At 48.6% G+C, this 17288-nt stretch overlaps 2 protein-coding genes and 1 long non-coding RNA gene across 9 annotated transcripts in view; 2 read left to right on the top strand and 1 right to left on the bottom strand.

The window, feature by feature from the left end:
• The first annotated feature begins 485 nt into the window (after window positions 1-485).
• RARS1 (arginyl-tRNA synthetase 1) lies at window positions 486-17240 on the top strand. 3 transcript variants are annotated; one of them, XM_068205618.1, is made up of 16 exons: window positions 534-630; window positions 2087-2186; window positions 5713-5847; window positions 6348-6536; window positions 9780-9891; window positions 10885-10985; window positions 11401-11522; window positions 11842-11962; window positions 12239-12368; window positions 12696-12800; window positions 13648-13826; window positions 14169-14278; window positions 14909-15014; window positions 15732-15904; window positions 16496-16743; window positions 17093-17240. In XM_068205618.1, exons 4-16 carry the CDS (start codon window positions 6384-6386, stop codon window positions 17200-17202), a joined length of 1770 nt encoding a protein of 589 aa, XP_068061719.1. In that variant the 5' UTR covers window positions 534-630; window positions 2087-2186; window positions 5713-5847; window positions 6348-6383; the 3' UTR covers window positions 17203-17240. The 3 variants fall into 3 exon arrangements, with proteins under 3 accessions (XP_068061717.1, XP_068061719.1, XP_068061718.1); XM_068205616.1 differs by lacking the exon at window positions 2087-2186 and having other exon boundaries at window positions 486-630; XM_068205617.1 differs by lacking the exons at window positions 534-630; window positions 2087-2186 and adding an exon at window positions 3105-3127.
• Window positions 13831-14101, top strand: LOC137482948 (uncharacterized). Its single transcript, XR_011004283.1, has 2 exons — window positions 13831-13929; window positions 13961-14101. It is a non-coding gene; the product is annotated as an uncharacterized lncRNA (long non-coding RNA).
• LOC137482946 (rho GTPase-activating protein 7-like) overlaps window positions 16045-17288 on the bottom strand; it is a 52197-nt gene continuing 50953 nt past the window's right edge. For all 5 annotated transcript variants that reach the window (XM_068205615.1, XM_068205609.1, XM_068205610.1 and 2 more), the window contains one exon: window positions 16045-17209. The gene's annotated coding sequence lies outside the window, so the exon portion shown is untranslated. The remainder of the gene's footprint in view (window positions 17210-17288) is intronic.

Here is a 17288-nt window from a genome sequence, read left to right as displayed (position 1 = left end):
TGGACACATTTCATATAATCATGGAATATGCTGAGCTGGAAGGGACACACAAGGATCACCCAGGGCAGGCCCTGTCCCTGCGCAGACACCCCAACAATCCCGCCCTGTGCATCCCTGGCAGCGCTGTCCAAAGGCTCCTGGAGCTCTGGGGCCGTGCCCGTTCCCTGGGGAGCCTGGGGAGAGCCCAGCACCCTCTGGGGGAAGAGCCTCTCCCTGATCTCCGGCCTGAACCTCCCTGGCCCAGCTCCGGCCGCTCCCTCGGGTGCTCGCTGGTTTTCCTCCCTGCCTGAACACTCCCTGTGCCCACTTTGTACCCACGTGCTGGGGTGGGGCACGTTTCAAAGTGCTGGTGGTGACACGGAATGCGGGGCTTCGGGAGGCTGTGGGGGTGCCGCTCCCCGTTCCCACTGCCGTTCCCCTCACGCCGCGGCTGTCGATGTTCCCCGTTCCCAGGACGGCGCTCCCGGCCCGCCGTGCCGCCCGCCGGCGTCCTCCCCGCCGCCCGGGGGCGCTGCGGCCGCGGCCGCGCCGCTCCGGCCGCCTTCCGCTTCCCGCGGCGCCGCTCCCGGTTCCGGCCGCCCGAGGATGGAGGCGCGCGTGGCGCAGTCCGCGGCGAGGCTGGCGCGGCAGGTGCGGGGCCGGGCCGGGCGGGACGGGACGGGACGGGACAGCTGGGCACGGCACCGCACGGACCGGGACGGCCCCGACCGGGACAGCCGCGGCGCTCCGCGGGGCGCAGGTGGCGGGCGAGCCCCGGGAGCGCTCCCCGGTACCGAAGCCCGCGCAGAGCCCGGAGCCCCGGGCGGGTCTGCCTGGGAAGGGAAGGCGGAGAGCGGGCAGCGCTGAAGCGCTCCCTGGGCTGCTCCCGTCTCTGCCGGGACTGAGGGCAGCGCTCCATTGCTGCCCCGTCTCCCACCCTGGGCGTGAGGGCGGGATCGCGGGAGCGTTCCGAAAGAGCTTCCCATGGCAGTCAGCGGAACCGGCCCCGCACGGCCTGGTGTCACCGCCCGTTCCCGTGCTGTGGCGTGCTCTGGCCGGGCAGGGCTCGCCCGGCGGGGCTGGGGCGGCCCGGGAGCCCTGGGCAGCCAGGGAGGGATGCGCCTCCTCGAGCAGCTGTGCTGCAGCCACGAGCTGTTCAGGTTTGGGAAGAGATGGTGACAACCCTCCGCCTTTTCAGTGACGATAGTAATAAAAACTGGAACTGCCAGGCCTGGCCTAGTCAGTGACGGGTGCTGACAATAGAGTGCAGAGGCAGCTTCAGGAAAGCTTTGACTCCTCCAGGGTCACTTCTCATGCCTTGTCCATTGCCTCAGGAGCAGCCAGCTGGGAGCTTCTGGACTTTGGTTTTTGCCTGCCATACTTGTGTGCTCTTGAGCAACTTTTGGGTGTGTTTCCTGCTCACAACTTAAATATACAACAGACGCTGAGATGATAAATCTGGCGGTTGAATCTGTGCAACTCCTTCTTGCCTTTGATTTTCTCTTTCTCCTCTGTTGCTGCTAGGAGAGGAAGGACATCTCAGGTATTCTGGCAAGGTGGCTCTCCCTTTGCTGTCACTGCTGTTTGGTCTGTAGTCCATAAGCAGATTCCAGGCACTGGGAGCAGAGCAGGAGGGAGCAGGAGTGTTCAGCTCCAACTCCAGGAGGCTGCAGGAGGCCATGCAGAATTACTGAGCCTCACTCTGCCTGTCACTCCCAAGCCACACGCTCCCTGTTTCCAGCTGCAGCATGCCCTGGAGCCTGTGGGGATCCAGCCTACAGGAAAATAACCCAACAAAGAGCAAGCAGTGTGTGCTCAGCTGGCTCAGCAGGGCTTGGCAGAGTAGGAGTAGAGGTAAAACTGAACAGGAGGCAAAGAGGGGAAGGAGGAGAGGTATTCTGCTCCCTTTGCCATGCTCTCTCAGGCTGTTTTCTCTCCTGTATGATTTTTTTTCTTTTGATGGAGAAAAGTTCTGTCATATTAAAGCCCAGAGACAGAAGCCTGTGCAAGTTTCATGTTACCCACGTGCTCAAGTAGGTTCTTGGAAGACAGAATGTGAGGATGATTTTAGTCCTTTGAAAAAGCTGTAGTTTTTTTGTATTCACAGGTGAGGGGAAGATTTCTTGTATTCAGCTGAGCAAAAAGCCCTTGGAGATGTCAGCATGGCCTCACGTAATTCCCACAGCTCCTCATGAGGTGGTCATCAGGTATGACCCTTTACTGACAAGTTGTGCTAGACAGTGCAGGTAGAATAAACCAGGAGGTGACACTTGTGACCTGAACAGCAGCTTCTTCCTTCCTTTTCTCAGTCTCACATCTTTTCTATCAGAGATGTATTGGCATTGTCTCCCTTCCTCACTTGGATGGTACCATGAGAGAGGAGTTGTTACAAGGCTTAGCTGTAGTTTTGTAGAGTGGTTTGTTTTTTAGGAAGAATGTAGCATTCATAATATCCTTTCAAAAACATCTAGCATTCACAAATCTTTGCTAGATTACCACAGGGCTCTGTGGCAACAGGCATTTCTGATGTAAATATCTGAAGACCTTTTTTCCAGGCTAGCTCATCAACATGGTTATGGATGTGGGGGTCACAGACTCATAGCATACCTCAAGTTGGAAGGGACCATCAAGTGGATGGATCATCAAGTCCACCTCTCCATTCCTCACAGGACTACCTGAAACTAAACCATATTGTTAAGAGCATATTCCAGATGCTCCTTGAACCCTGACAGGTTTGGTGCCACAACCACTTCCCAGGAGAGCCTGTTTCAGTGCACCAGCACCCTCCCAGTGAAGAACCTTTCTGAACCAGTCTGAACTTCCCCTGACACAGCTTCATTTCATTTTCCTGTTACTGGTCACCAGAGAGAGGAGAATGGTGAGTGGTGTTCCCAGAACAGGGGTGCCCCCATTGCCAGTCTGGAGATGAAAGCTGTACTCAGCTGTGTGGCTGTCCCAGCCCAGCTGCTGGGATCTCCGCCCCATCAGTTCTGGAACCCAGTGTAAGCATTGCTGAGTTCAGGCTTTTCTGCTGGGTCCTTTTGAATGAAAACTTCATTTCATCATCTGTATAAGCTGTTGATGAGCACAATAAAAGAGAGACTGAAATGGCAGCAGCAGCACTGGGGTAGGCAGCTGGGCCACCATGGTGAAGCCTTTTGCTCTCAGTTCCCACTTGAGTAACAGCATAAGGACTACTGCTGGAAATTTCTGAAGAAGAGGAGCGCTAAACAGGAGAGACAAATGTGGCAGTCTGGGCTTGGTCACATCTGAAATGGGGCCATCCCAAATACCTCCAGGTGCCAGGGCTGTGAATTTGCTGGTTTGATGCAGTCATGGGAAAAAAGTAGATGAGCCTTGCTGAACTGTGGCAGGTTTTTATCTCCTGGCCAAATGCAAGTGATTACAGACACCCTGTAAAAGAGCTCTTTGGGCCAGATGTCAGCCCAGGGGTCAGTGATTCCTGGGCACTGTGGTTCTGGCTTCTGACCATGCACATGGATAAACCTCTTTCCTTGTCCTCACTTGTAGTGTAACAGTATGGAAAGAAGCTCCAGTAGGTTACTGGTCATCTCACCTCCTGTGAGTCTTCCCTTGGGTGGCCAGAGGTGTTTGTGATTATGTAGGAAAATCCATCTCTATTCCTCTTCAGTAAAGCTTGTCAGTGGTACTGAAATATCCCAGTTATAGCTTGGGGGGAATCTTTTAATGCAGGAGGAATACTTGTGAGCTGCTTGTTGTCTTGGACATGCAGGGATTTTAGCTTTGAAAGCAGAACGTGATTTTCTGGTTCTGGAGAATGTTTGCCTTCGATGCAGAACTCTCCCTGGGGTCTTGGAGGCCTGTCCTGAAGCTGGTGACTTCACTAAAGGGAATATAATTCTGTGTGGACACAGAATTTACAGATTATATGGTATTAGGGGTTGAAGATACCTTTGCACTCATGTTTAAAGCATATTCTAGGCTTGGGGGGATGAGTTATGTATGTCACTGCTCTGGTGTTTATAGCAATAATGGCACTGAAACTTACAGTGACACAGCTGTGGAAACACAGTGAAATCTCTTGTGCTATTTTTTAACTTGAAGTACAGAACATTTTACAAATGGGTCTATAAATTATGTGAAATGCTACCAAATCAGGCCAGGAAGAAAAGTTGAAAATAAACAAATCTATTTGCTGTTGCTTATGGGGGAAGGTTTGTATATGAATGTAAATGAGAGAAAAACTGATTTTTGGGACACCTGCCTTGGGTTTTGAAAAGAAAAGCTGAAATGGGACTATTTGAAGTGAGTTGCTTAGAAGGTACAGCTGTGCTGTTCAGTGATTTTAGTTGTGTAAATGGCAAACCAGAGGATTTGATACAGGTTTGGGTTTTTTTCTCAAAGTCCTGTTTCTTCACATTCAAACTGCAGGAAGCAGCATTGTGTTCTCCTCTGTAGCAGAGGAGACCTTGAGGTTATAACAGAAATATGCCAAAAACTGAAGCACAACTGAAGAATGACCTCAAAAGTACTGATTTTCAGCTTGGCCCACAAATAGGCCAATCTTAAGATTGTTTTGCCTCAGCTTAGGTTTTTGAGCATGTGCAGTTAGTTACAGCGGCATTCCTGGGAGCTGCTGCTCAGGTGGACATACAAGACCAAGAGATTCAATGGCCCAGTTTTTTTCCTAATTAAATAGTCTGATTGTTTGAAGAGCAACAAAGTAAATGAGCCCTTTTTGATAAGGTTTGGTGGCCTACAATAATAGCCTGAGCTGTGTCCTGCTGTGGAAGTGCTGGCAGAGGAGAGCCTGGATGAGGGAGCCAAGGGGGTGACAAGCCAGGGTGGGCAGTGCTCACTGCTCCCTCCATAGCAGCACCAAGTCCTTCAAACCTTCAGTAGCCTCCAGGATTCTGTGTCAGAGCCAGCTTTGTGGCTCAGGGCATGAAGCCTATTATGGGGAGGACAAGAGATGGACAACAGAGATGAAACTTCAGCTGTTTGGTTTCTTTAGGGTGTGAGGTGAGGAAGATTCCTGCTCCTTGCAGCAGCTTTGAACCATTTTGCTGCTGACAAATTTATCTGAGTTGGAGCTGTGAAGTCTGGTGGGACACAAGGAAGTGTGTTTGGAACATAAAGGCCCTCCTAAAATTCCCAAGTGCTCCTGAATGCCTTGTGTTATTTTTAAGGGAGGTGACATACATTTCCTTCCTGGACAGAGCAGGAAAGGTTGTGTGGCCAGGTGGAAGTGAGTGCACCCTGCAGAAATGCCTCTGTGGAGCAGCACATTACTTCTGGCATTCTTGTCTCTAGGTGTGGGGTTTGAGATGGCTGGGGTTGTGTAGTAGTCGTGGTTTTCTCCTCTGAAACTGGCCTGTGAGATGGTGAAACAGGCTAAAGGAGGCTTTTGAGAATTTTGAGTCAAAACATTTGATATCTTTCTTAAAAAAGCTGGAGAAAGTGCTTATTTGGGAATACTTCATTAGCATATCCTGTTGTCTTTCTTGTACTGCTGTCTTGATAATAGTGAGACTATTTTCTCACTGCCTTTTTTAAAGAGTGTTTCAGAATCCCTGTTTTTCACACAAGTAGAAACAATCTTCAAATACTAATTCTTTGGAAGTATTCAGCTTACATCTCCCTGCTGTTACCTTTACAAGGCAAACTAGCACTGTGCCTGAGATCTTGCAGCTCCTCGCCTCCTGTCCCCTCTCCAGGAATTACTGTGTGACGACTCAATTTTCTTTTCAGGAAAACGAGATCAAGTTGTTAACTGCGGAAATTGAGCGTCTGAAGAACTCTGGGTGCTTGGGAGTCTCCCCAAGTTTGGAAGGGCTGCGAGACGAAAACGCAAAACTCAAGTACCGGTTAAACTTCCTTAAGAAGGTAAGAGAATAAAAAATCATTGCTGTACCTTGTGGTTTTTGTTGTCATTAGAACAAGCTAAATAAATGGTGTGAGTTTGTTACAGCTCTGATGTGTGACAGCATGCTTGCTCTGCATTCTGACACCTTAATTGGCAGCACATCAGATATTTCTTGGTTCCTTAAACAGAAACCTGTTTTATGGAAGATGTCAGTAGGTCAGTGAGCCCACATGGTCATGTCTGGGGCAGTTTTCAATCAGGTGGCCAGCTGAGGGCTGTCCCAGGCTCATCAGCACAGGTGTGAGAAGTAATGCAGGCCTGCAGTCAGGGGAAGGTTTGTGCTGGGAGGTTCTGCAGGAGAATCATGTGATTTTTATGTTGTATACATTGCTCCTGTGCCTGGAGGTGTCAGCCATATCTGTCAGCTGTGCTGTGCCAGGCAGTCAAGGAGAAAAGCGGCATGTAACAGTTCCTCAGATGTTGTGAATTTAGCCTTCTGGATTTTGGTTTTCTTTTTTAGAGCCTTCAAGAGGAAAGAAGTAAATCAACCAAAAGCATGATTAATATCAACAGTTGTCTCCAGGAGATCTTTGGAGCTGCCATTCAGGCTGCCTACCCAGACTTAGAAAACCCTCCTCTGGTGGTGACACCAAGTCAGCAGCCCAAATTTGGGGACTACCAGTGTAACAGTGCCATGGGCATATCACAGGTAAATGATGTAAACAATCTCAATAAAGAAGCAACAACGGGGATGTTGTCTGTTGGAAGCTGAGGGATAGACAGCACAGTGGGAGTTGCAGTGTGGAACTTGTTCTGGGCTTGCTGCAAGCATCTGTGCTGAGAATTGAGTGAGTTTGAATGGCATTTTAAGGGAAGCGTTGGCCTTTACAGAGCTGGCCTTTAAAGCTCTGTTCAGGTGCCTGGTATGAGAGAGTTAATGTGTGTGGCACAGAAAAACTGCTTGGTTCGTGGGATCTAAATCAAATCAGGATTTAAGTGCTGCATCGATTTACTAATGATGTGCAATTAACTACCAATTAGTGAGTTGTATGTTTGGAACTGAAAACAGCAAAACAATAAATCACAATTCTGGAGAATTGCAAAATGTTGAGAAACACCTGCATATTTCTAACTGCTCTTTAGTTACAGGAAAGTGTAATATCCCCACACATTTGTGTGCACATACCCCCTTCTCACAGGCAGGTGACAAAGGGGCATCTCCAGTTTCCCCTCTTGGCTCACACTTCCCATTGCTGTGGGTGCTGTGGTTTCCTCCTGCTCACAGACACACATGGCAGAGCAAAGGGGCTCAGGTTCTGCCCTGTGTGCTCTGTTGGGTTTGGATCCCTGTGTCTTACATCCCAAACTGCCCTCTCTGAGCTCCAGCCAGAAGGCACTGAGCATTGTCAGGCCTGGGCGTGCTCAGGAAACCTTCTCAGAGCCCAGCCAGGTGTGGATTGCTGCTCGGGCACTGCCCTTCATACTCCTCTGGCTCAGTCCTTTGTTTAACATCTCTTGTAAGTTCCCTCGGTACAGGGAGTTTGACCAAAGAGGACCCAAACAGAATCAGAGACACGTGAACAGTTGCTCAGCCTGCTCAGTGGGCTGGGACTGTGCTGTAGTAAATCCAGGAGGTGTGGGAGAAGGAAGGTAGTGTGTTCTAGCTTAGGTGCTGAAGCGCCCTAACTTTCAGTGCATTGATGCCTGTGGGTGACTAAGTAGACTTTGTAATTGGGTGACTTTGAAATTACAGATCTTTTATTTGGCAATCTAAACAGAAACAACACCTTTTTTTTACACCTCCTATTGTCAACTCACCTTTATTAACCCATTAGACTGGCAGTTTTGACACTGAACTTGCACTGCCACTCGTGGAACTCTGCTGTCCCAGGTTGTCCCCCTGCAATGAGCGTGACTGGGGCAGCAGGGGTACGATACGTGCCAGGCAGCAGGCTTTGGGCTGCAGTGCCAGCCAGAACTGCCCTCCCAGATCCCGTGTCTCCCCTCGGTCTCATTAGCATATTGTCACTGTGCTGCTGCCCTGGGTGACTGCACTGACAGGGATTCAGGGCGCTGCCACTTCTCTGACCGCCGCATTACCCCAATTAAGTCGCGGTTGGGATTCTCGAGCAGTCCAGGCTTCCCAGCACCGACGTGGTTCACATAACGTGGTGTCTGAACGGTCCCCTTCCAGCCGGGGTTTCGAGTTCCAGGTTGTCAGCTGTGGTGGTGAAGAAGGCTTCCTAGTGCTGGGCTTGGCTGTGGAGTTTGATCCCTGGGCAGGCAGGCTGTGCACTGGGCTGGAGTTTGGCCATGCTCACACAGGCAGTGTGTCAGCATGGCAGAGCCAGGGGATGAGAGCAGCAGGTTGGGGACTGTCTGTCAGCCTGTTTCAGGGGCTTGGCTGTGGTGCAGGTCTTCCCAGGGTGTCCCCTGGGCAGAGCTGGAGCACGGGTCAGGGTCACTGGGACTGCCAGCAGAGTGGGAAGTGTCCTGACTGGGGCAGCACTGGTACGTGCCAGGCAGCAGCCTCTCCCTGCAGGCGCGCTGATGTGGAAAGGACCCTCACAAATGCCTGTTGTTTTCCTGGGAGCTCATTAGCATATTAATGCTTGGGATTTCAGCCAGAAGCTCCAACAGGAGTGTGGTGACCATTTCTGGAATGGTTCACATAACACGCCTGTAATCTGGTGTAATGTGCCCATAATCTGGGTTTGCATTTATTTTTCCTGTAGTTTACACTTTGAGTAACACTAAAGATACTGAGGTTTGCTTTTCTTGCCCTTCTTAAGCCTTTACTATCTTGTAAGAATCCTGTGTATGACCGGTTAAACAGAAAATTGTAACTTTAGTAGAAATACATTTTAGAGCAGACTGTAAATTAGCAAATACAAGCAGTGAGTGTAAATTCTGAGTTGACAAAAAGGTACATTATCTCTGTGGCCTCAGTGGACTTGTTTTCAAACACATCACAATAATACTGGAAAATCATGTGCTCAGAAACAAATACTTGTGGTAATTTTATACAAGTGTGAATGTAGTGTTTTGCAAGGGATGGGTTGGGCTAGCTGACACAATCCTCCTAAAGGGTGTTGTTGTAAGATTTGCAAAAAGCTATGTGAGAAGATGCTTTGGGAATGGACAGGGAGGTTGTGTAGTTGGACTAGGTGATCTTCAAAGGTCTGTTCCAACTCAGACCACTCTGATACTATCATTGTATGTAAACTTGTGTCCTGTTCTTTGAGTTCGTCACAGTAGGCCGCTCATGTCTCCAAGGGAAAAGGAGAGCTACTTTAACAGCAGTTTTACTGATGCTCTTTGAAGAAAATTGAGTAGTGCTGGGATTATCTTTGTTTGCTTGGGTTGTTGGATTTTATTTATTTATTCACTTATTAATCTATTCACTTATTTATTTATTAAGCTCGAGACTAAGACAGGACTGAAGGCAGTTTGCTTTGGTTGTGTTTAATCATAAACAAACAGACCTGCTCTGCAACCACACTCAGCATCTGCTGGAGGCACAGTTCAGAGCTTCAAATGTGAATGCTGGCAGAGCTGAGGACACCCATGAGACTGATCAACAAGATTGTGAAGCACTGAAGGACTGTGCCAGCTATGTTGATTTTTAAAGGGTTTGTCCCTTTTACTAGCTTAGAAAAATACGAATTTGCCAAACCACTTAGCAGGTTTTGAAAAATAGTCTGGGAGATTTTCTTCTGTCATAGGGGCTGCTCTGAGCAGGAGGTGAACATGTTGGATCCAGTCAGGCTTGTGCTGTGGAGAACTGATCTAATCTGTAAAATTTGCTAGAGATGTTTCTCTTTGTGTGTATCTCTGAATTACGAAGCTGAAGGACCATGAGGATGTTTCAGTGCTTCAGTATCTGTGCTCTGTTTTGCTCTCTGGAATGCTTCAGAGGACTGAATTTTACTTGATCTTTGTTGTGTTCCAGATACTGCTCAAAACCAGGGAACAGAAGGTTAGCCCACGAGAAATCGCGGAGAAAATAGTAAAAAATATTCCTGCCAATGAATGCATTGAGAAGGTCGAAATTGCTGGTCCTGGTAAGATAGTTTCATTTTACATACTTTGTATATCTCAACGCATAAAGGGCAGTTATATTTTGGGAGAGAAACTGAGTTCTGCTGTTTTGTGCTTTAAAACTGCAGTTTCATGGTGAATTAGCTTCTTCTATCTTGGTGAGCTTTGTAGCACTCAGACTTGTGCAGCAGCAGAAAATCTACTTCTGTATTAGAATTGGCAGGTATGATCATGAGCCCTTTAATTAGCAATTTTTCCACTGATCCTTAAGGGAGCAGCTTTTCCTCTTTCAATATTGGTGATGGGAATCAAGCCAGAATCATGAAATCACAGCAAAAATGGACAGCCCTTCTTGCTGTTGCTTGCATGGTGAGGAGACCCTGTCCTCTCAGAACTGAGAAGCTGGAGTAGCATTGAGGTTATTAATTGCTGCATTTGTTTTGTCCCAGGAACCCAGGGAAAAATAAAAGGGCTCCTATTCCTTAGGGCTTCAGCATAAACACAAAAATCCCATGGCACAGCCCTTTTAGGGCTAGGGCTTATTCACTGGCTCTGTGAAGCAGGAGAAGTAAGACAGTGTCATACCATGAGCGTAAATTATCCCAGATGAAACTATATGTTTTAGGATATTAATTTTTTTAAAAAAAGATAAAGCAGGATTTGGTTTTGCATTCTGGAAACCAAATTATTTATTTTCTCACCAAAAATTGTTTCTATAAATTGATTGTTGAGTGACACAGTGTACAAAAAGGAGTTATGTCAATGGTGTAGCTTGCAGCATCTGACTCCTGCAGTAAAGGCTATAGTGATGTGAACAGATTCTTCTAATCTGGGAACAGAAATTGTCTCCAAGTGACAACTTTGTTGTCCTGTGACTGAAAAATATTTTGTCAAGCTGACTTCATGTACTCTTGTGCTTGATGCATGAAAACAGAAATCCAGGGGGGAAGGGAACAAAAAATGGTCTGAGGCACTTCTGCAGCCCCAGCACTCACTGCTGGTTTTTTCCTGCAAAGGTTTTATCAATGTCCACTTGAGAAAGGATTTTGTGTCGAAGCAGCTGAGCAGTTTATTGATCAATGGAGTTCAACCACCAGCTATTGGCAAAAGGAAAAAGGTACAGCAGTAAGCACACAGCCATCTTGCTAAAGGGGAGATGTTCTGGACTGCAGTATCTTTGAAATTCCCCCCTGAAGGGATGTGCTGAACAGATGTCCATGTCAGCAGGTTGTTAGAGCAGAGTATGTGGGATGTGGCACAGGAACCAGGGGCCATGGGGTAGGTAACTTGTACTCGCTGTGGTCTCTGGTGGCTGAGGGATGGGGCTCCCTGGGGGTGGGGCGTGCCCAGGTCAGGCTGGGAGTGATCGCTGACTCTCAGCTGCGCTGCAGCAACGCTCACTCTCATGTTCCTGCTGAGGCTCAGCAGAGGTGATTCTTGTTCCCACTGCTCCCCCTAACAAAACCCAGATCAAACACACAAGGTGTGGTAATGGCCTTTTATTCATGTGTTCCTTTGGTTCTGTGCCCAAGGTGGTGGTGGATTTTTCCTCCCCCAACATTGCAAAGGAGATGCACGTTGGCCATCTGCGCTCTACCATCATCGGGGAGAGCATGTGCCGGCTCTTCGAGTTCGTGGGTTATGATGTTCTGAGGTGAGGCTCAGTGGCTGGGTGTGGTGGGCTTGCTGGGCTGTTTGTACAGTCCCTGTCTCTCTGTTCTGCTCTGTATTGATCTGAGTTTATAAGCACATAGCAAATACCCTTTAGGGGTAGTAGATACTAAGCTGAACAAATGTAGCAAGGTTAGGAATCAAGGTGGGCAGCAGCTTCAGTGACTGAAATTGGGGAACTTGCCTGGGCTGACTTTCTGGTATTATGTGTGTTTCTTTTAGAATATATATTTTAAAAATGTGTGTATCTTAAAGCATGTGTTTAAGAGATGATTATTATTGTCCTCTTCAACTGCTCCAAGGTTGAACCATTTAGGAGATTGGGGCACCCAGTTTGGAATGCTCATTGCTCACCTCCAGGACAAATTTCCGGATTACTTAAGTGTTTCTCCTCCCATTGGGGATCTCCAAGCTTTTTACAAGGTATGTGTAGCAAAGCAGATTGAGAAGCTTTACAAATTGCAGCGTGGTTTTGGAGAAATGAAATAATTAAGTCACTGTTAATAGATTATTGTGATAACCAGCCATGGGGTGATGAATTGTGATATCTGCTATTGAACTGTCTGTATGGGGCATGATCAAAGGCCTTTGTAAGCACACAGCTTTTCTGTCTTGAGATGAGCATACTTGGAGAGCCTGTTAGGAGTGGTGGTTTGTTGCAAGGGAGAAAGCAGTGCTTTTCCATGTCTTTCCCTGCAGGAATCCAAGCAGAGGTTTGACACAGAGGAGGAATTTAAGAAGCGAGCTTACCAATGCGTGGTGCTGCTGCAGAGCAAAAACCCGGACTTCATTAAAGCCTGGAATCTCATCTGTGACGTGTCACGCAGAGGTGACTTCGCCACATCTGGAATCATGTCTCAGCTGTAGAACAGTGTGGCTTTCCTCACTTTATGTCTGAGCACACCCTTCTGTTTTCCCTTGAAAATCACTGCCACACTGCTAAGAGAAGCTAAAAGCAAAAAGGCAGTACAACCAAAGTACTGGGCTGTCTTAAGTGGAGACTTTCAGCTAAATCTTTTGTCTCCTGAGTCCTAGTCTGATGCCTTGACCAAAAAATGGATAATGCTTTTTCGGCCCTGCTGTACCCACTGCTAAACATGCTACTGGTTCCCACTGTGTGCCTTTAATGTAAGTATTATGTTCTGTTTCCCTCAAGAATTCCAGAAAATCTACAACTGTTTGGACATCACACTCATAGAGAGAGGGGAATCCTTCTACCATGAGATGATGAAAGACATTGTGAAAGAATTTGAAGATAAAGGTGAGGCTATTGATCTCGGGTCAGAAGTTCTGCAGCTGTGAGGATGAGCATGGTAGCCTCAGTCCTGCTCAGCAGGGATTAGGGCTGATGCTTTTCAAGTTGCATCTTCCCCACGTTTGCTTTTTTCTCAGCCACATTTCCTAAGAGGGTATTTTGTGGCTTTTCCTCATTCCAGAAAGCCTGAATCTTTCTTGCTGACATCAAAAGCAATTTGTCTGTGACATTTGTAGGCAGTAGCACAGGGTACTACTGGAATTTATTGTATTCTGAGTAAACAGTCAAGGAGTAATATATGACAGACTTCCCAGTCTTAGTGTTGTGACTGTATGGGAACTTTGAGAAATCCCTGTGAAGACTGTGGGATTTTTGGATCATGTTGACTTTGAAACTGGCAAGAAGCCAAATGCAGCATAAAAAGTCTCTGGTTTTATGTGTTCCTGTCTGGATTTTGCATTTCTGAGTCTCACCATCTGAAATGTTCTGACAGTCTCACCTCAGAAAGACTCTGTGCAGAGTCCTCATCATGCCTCTGTAGAGTGTTGCCTTTAATGCCGTATTTTGTGATGGGTTTGTGGCTGTATGGGCAGATCTGGATGCAAGTGATGGGAGTTTTTAAGTTAGGTCTTTCCAGGTAAGGCCACATTTGTGCAGATCTGCTTAGTTCTGGAAGTGCTGTACAGAACGGGACTTGTGTTGACAACAGAGTTCTCATGTAGGCCTTTTCATATTTTTGATTATGTGAGTGTGGCCTTTTCTTCCTGTTAGCATCAGGGAAGGGAGGTGTTGCTGCTGGCCCAGAACCTCCCTGGTGTGATTCAACACAGAATGTTTTTCATTGCTTTGTCAGGATTTGTCCAGGTTGATGATGGCCGGAAGGTCGTGTTCGTCCCGGGTTTCCCTGTGCCGCTGACGATCATGAAATCGGACGGAGGTTACACGTATGACACATCGGACCTGGCTGCTCTGAAGCACAGGCTGTGTGAAGAGAAGGGTGACATCCTCATCTACGTTGTTGATAGTGGCCAGGTGAGTTCAGCACCCTCTGCTGTAACTGGTGGTGCTGGTCAGCACAACGTGTGTGAAGTGATGGATGCAACAGTAGCACAGGTAGAACACCACAGGGTCTTTAGTGTGATTGGTATATTTACTCCTTATCTGAGCAGTGATGAGAATTTGCCAGTTGTGGCTTCTGTAGAGTTGGAAAACTCTTGGAAAGGTTGAACTTCTCAAAGCAGAATTTGGCTGTGGAACTGGAAACACTTTAAGTCTTACTGTGAGAGCATCGTTGTGACTAGGATAAAGCTATGAAGAAACTGCACCTGGAGGAGTGGATTGAGAACCATTTGTTGGTGTTTTATTTCCTTGCAGTCTGTGCATCTCCAAACAGTGTTTGCAGCTGGACAGATGATTGGCTGGTATGATCCCAAAGTCACCAGAGTGGCCCATGCTGCCTTTGGAGTGGTGCTGGGAGAAGACAAGTAAGTGTCTGGGTGTACTTTTTCCTCTGTCTGTACCTTGGAGAGAAAGTTTGGGTGAATGCAGGAGACTTGCTCTCATTTATTGACAAGTGTGTATGTGGCACACCAAGAAAACCCCAAAAAGGGGCACGATCAGAGACCTGTGCTGTTACCTGTAACTGTGTTATTGTGTTCTGTGTCATTGTCCTTGATCCACACAGTCACTGCTGCTGTGGTCACAGTCCCTCTCAAGCTTGGCTCCTGCTGCCTGGCATTTGGCAAGGGGCACTTGGATTGGCTGGCAGAAGCTCATGTGGTACTGGGAGATGGCAGTGGTAAAGGCCATGATTTTCATTACTTTCTACCTCCTTCATGGTAGATGAAACAAAAGTTGGGAAAAGTCTGGTACTGGGATTGTGTGCGGCTTAATGTCTGGAACTGGACAGTTCTGACTGTTGAATCCTTCCTGGCCATTCCTGCTGACCATGCTGTGGGTGCTCTCTTCGTTTTGGAGCTGTCCATGTGATGGCAATTCCTTCAATACAAAAGGATTTGCCATGTGCTTTTTTTCCTAAGCTTGCTGGGCTCTAGGCAGAGGGTGGAAGTGTTTTGCCTCTTATGCAGGTGGTCATTTTGGCTGTGTGTTTTCAGGAAGAAGTTCAAAACTCGTTCAGGGGACACAGTGCGTCTCATAGACCTGCTGGAGGAAGGACTGAAACGAGCCATGGACAAGCTGAAAGACAAGGAACGGGACAAGGTAGTTGTGACAAATTGCTTGTCTTTCCTGAGAACTTCCCAGATGTGTTCACAGACTTGGGGACTCTGCATTGCTTAATGAGATTTCTGTCAGGTTTGCTGCCTGCAGAGAACTGGATAGTGTGGGACATGGAATGTGATAGAAGGACCAAACTCTGTCCAAGCACAGTGTGAGGCAGTGGAATTGGGAAGGGTAGTGTAGGGTGAAAGTGAAAAGTCCCTTTTTAAACAGGAACACGAGGAAGCAAGGAAAAAAAAAACCACCTTGAAAATCTCTAAAGGGCTCATAGGAGTCAGGCACAAAGTGCTTTGCCCTGCTGCCACTGTTCCAGCAGAGAGGGGTTTGTAAGTGTTTGGATTGACCAAAATGCTCCATAAGGGTAGGAGGACCAACATTTGCTCAGTGTACATGTAAGAAGCAGGAGCAGAGTACATCACACCTGTCAGGTTGTGGGGCACAGAGGTCCTGTGGGCTGTCAGAAGAGGGAGTCAGCCCTAACCTGGGCAGGGCTGTGGTGCCAGTGGATTGCAGGAGAAGTGAGGGGTGGGTGTGCGGTTGTCTGGTGCCCTGAAGCAGAGAGGTGTGTGTGAGCTGAGCACCGGGTGGGTAAATCCCCTCAGCAGCCTGGGCTCTCCTCCTGAGCCCTGCTGAGAGGCCAGGGCTGTCATTGTGCTTCATTCTTCCTCTTGACTGTTGCCTGTTTGGAACTCGCACCAGGTCCTGACGCCAGAAGAGCTGAAAGCTGCCCAGACGTCGGTGGCTTTTGGATGCATTAAATACGCAGATCTGTCCCACAACAGACTCAATGATTACGTGTTCTCCTTTGACAAGATGCTGGATGACCGAGGGAACACAGCTGCCTATCTGCTCTATGCCTTCACACGGATCAGGTGCGTGGGGTGCTGGCAGCTGCAGGAGTTGGTGCTGGTGCTCTCTGCATCTGTGTCACAAAGGGACATGTGGGCAAAGGGGTGACAGTCACATCAGTGCTGTTGGGGGTGTTTGGTAAGAGAAGCCAGCTACACTGGTATGCACCACAGACAAGATTTTATTTGTCACTGCACACTATGTGTCCAGTGCCACCTGAAACGGCTCCTCTGTGTGACATACAGCCCAGGGAGGGAACTGTGGGAGTTCCTGGTAAGCAGAGGATTTAGGTGGTTGGAAAAGGATGCATCTGTGTTCCAGCAGCTGCTCAGCTCAGGTATTGCTACACCCCAGTTTTTCTGGTACCCTGAGCCCCGGTTTGCTTGGAAGCATCAGCTGTCATTGCTGATGCAGGTGCCTAGAGCCCATTCCCTCCCTGTTCCTCTGCAGTGCCCTCCTGGATCGAGGGCTGACTGTCCTCTTTGGCCTGGTCACCCAGGACTGGGCAAGGGAGGCCATCAGCCCTGAGCCAGGCCAGCCAGGTGACCAGGCTGGCCCTGGGCAGGCGGGGCAGTGGGACCCTCACAAGCAGACTCTGGTTTGGACCATTCCAGGGCAATTGCTCGCCTGGCCAATATCGATGAGCAGATGCTGCAGAAGGCAGCCAGGGAGGAGGTGCTTGTCCTTGACCATGAGAAGGAGTGGAAATTGGGCAAGTGCATCCTGAGGTTTCCTGAGATCCTGCAGAAGATCCTGGAGGACTTGTTATTGCACACACTCTGTGACTACCTGTATGAGCTGGCCACCACCTTCACCGAGTTCTACGACAGCTGCTACTGCGTTGAGAAGGACAGGCAGACTGGTGAGTGTTGGCCGTGGGGTGCTGTGTGTGTGCCTGTGTCACATCCTGTGGTTACATCCATCTCCAGGGTGTTACCCTGTGTTGGAAAGGCTGTTGTCACACTACTGTGTCCATGTGGGAGGACTGACAGAGACTGGCAGAGCCTGTGTTACGACTGAGCAGGAAGGTTGAGTAGAGGTGGGAGCAGCCAGGCACCTGGAAGCAGGAGGGGTGGTCAGTCTGCCTGGCTTGGGGAGAGCAGGAAGGATTCCATGTGGCAGTCCAGAGCCTGATTTTGGGTGGAGGGGCTTCCCCTGGGGAAGGTACTGTTCTGAGCAGCTACTCCAGCTCCTCTGTCTGTGTTTTCCAGGCCAGATTGTGAAGGTGAACATGTGGAGGCTGCTGCTGTGTGAAGCCACTGCCACCATCATGGCCAAAGGATTTGACATCCTGGGGATTAAGCCTGTGCAGAGGATGTAGCAGTTCCCTGTGGAATGACAATAAAGGGACTAAACAACTGGAGTTGTCTCTGTCTGTTGGAGTGGGGTTGTGGTAAGGGGGAAAAA

Source organism: Anomalospiza imberbis, chromosome 15 (genome assembly GCF_031753505.1).
Source record: "Anomalospiza imberbis isolate Cuckoo-Finch-1a 21T00152 chromosome 15, ASM3175350v1, whole genome shotgun sequence".
NCBI lineage: Eukaryota > Metazoa > Chordata > Aves > Passeriformes > Viduidae > Anomalospiza > Anomalospiza imberbis.
The sequence above is the reverse complement of the archived record's forward strand: the minus strand, read 5'-3'. Positions and strand labels throughout refer to the sequence as shown.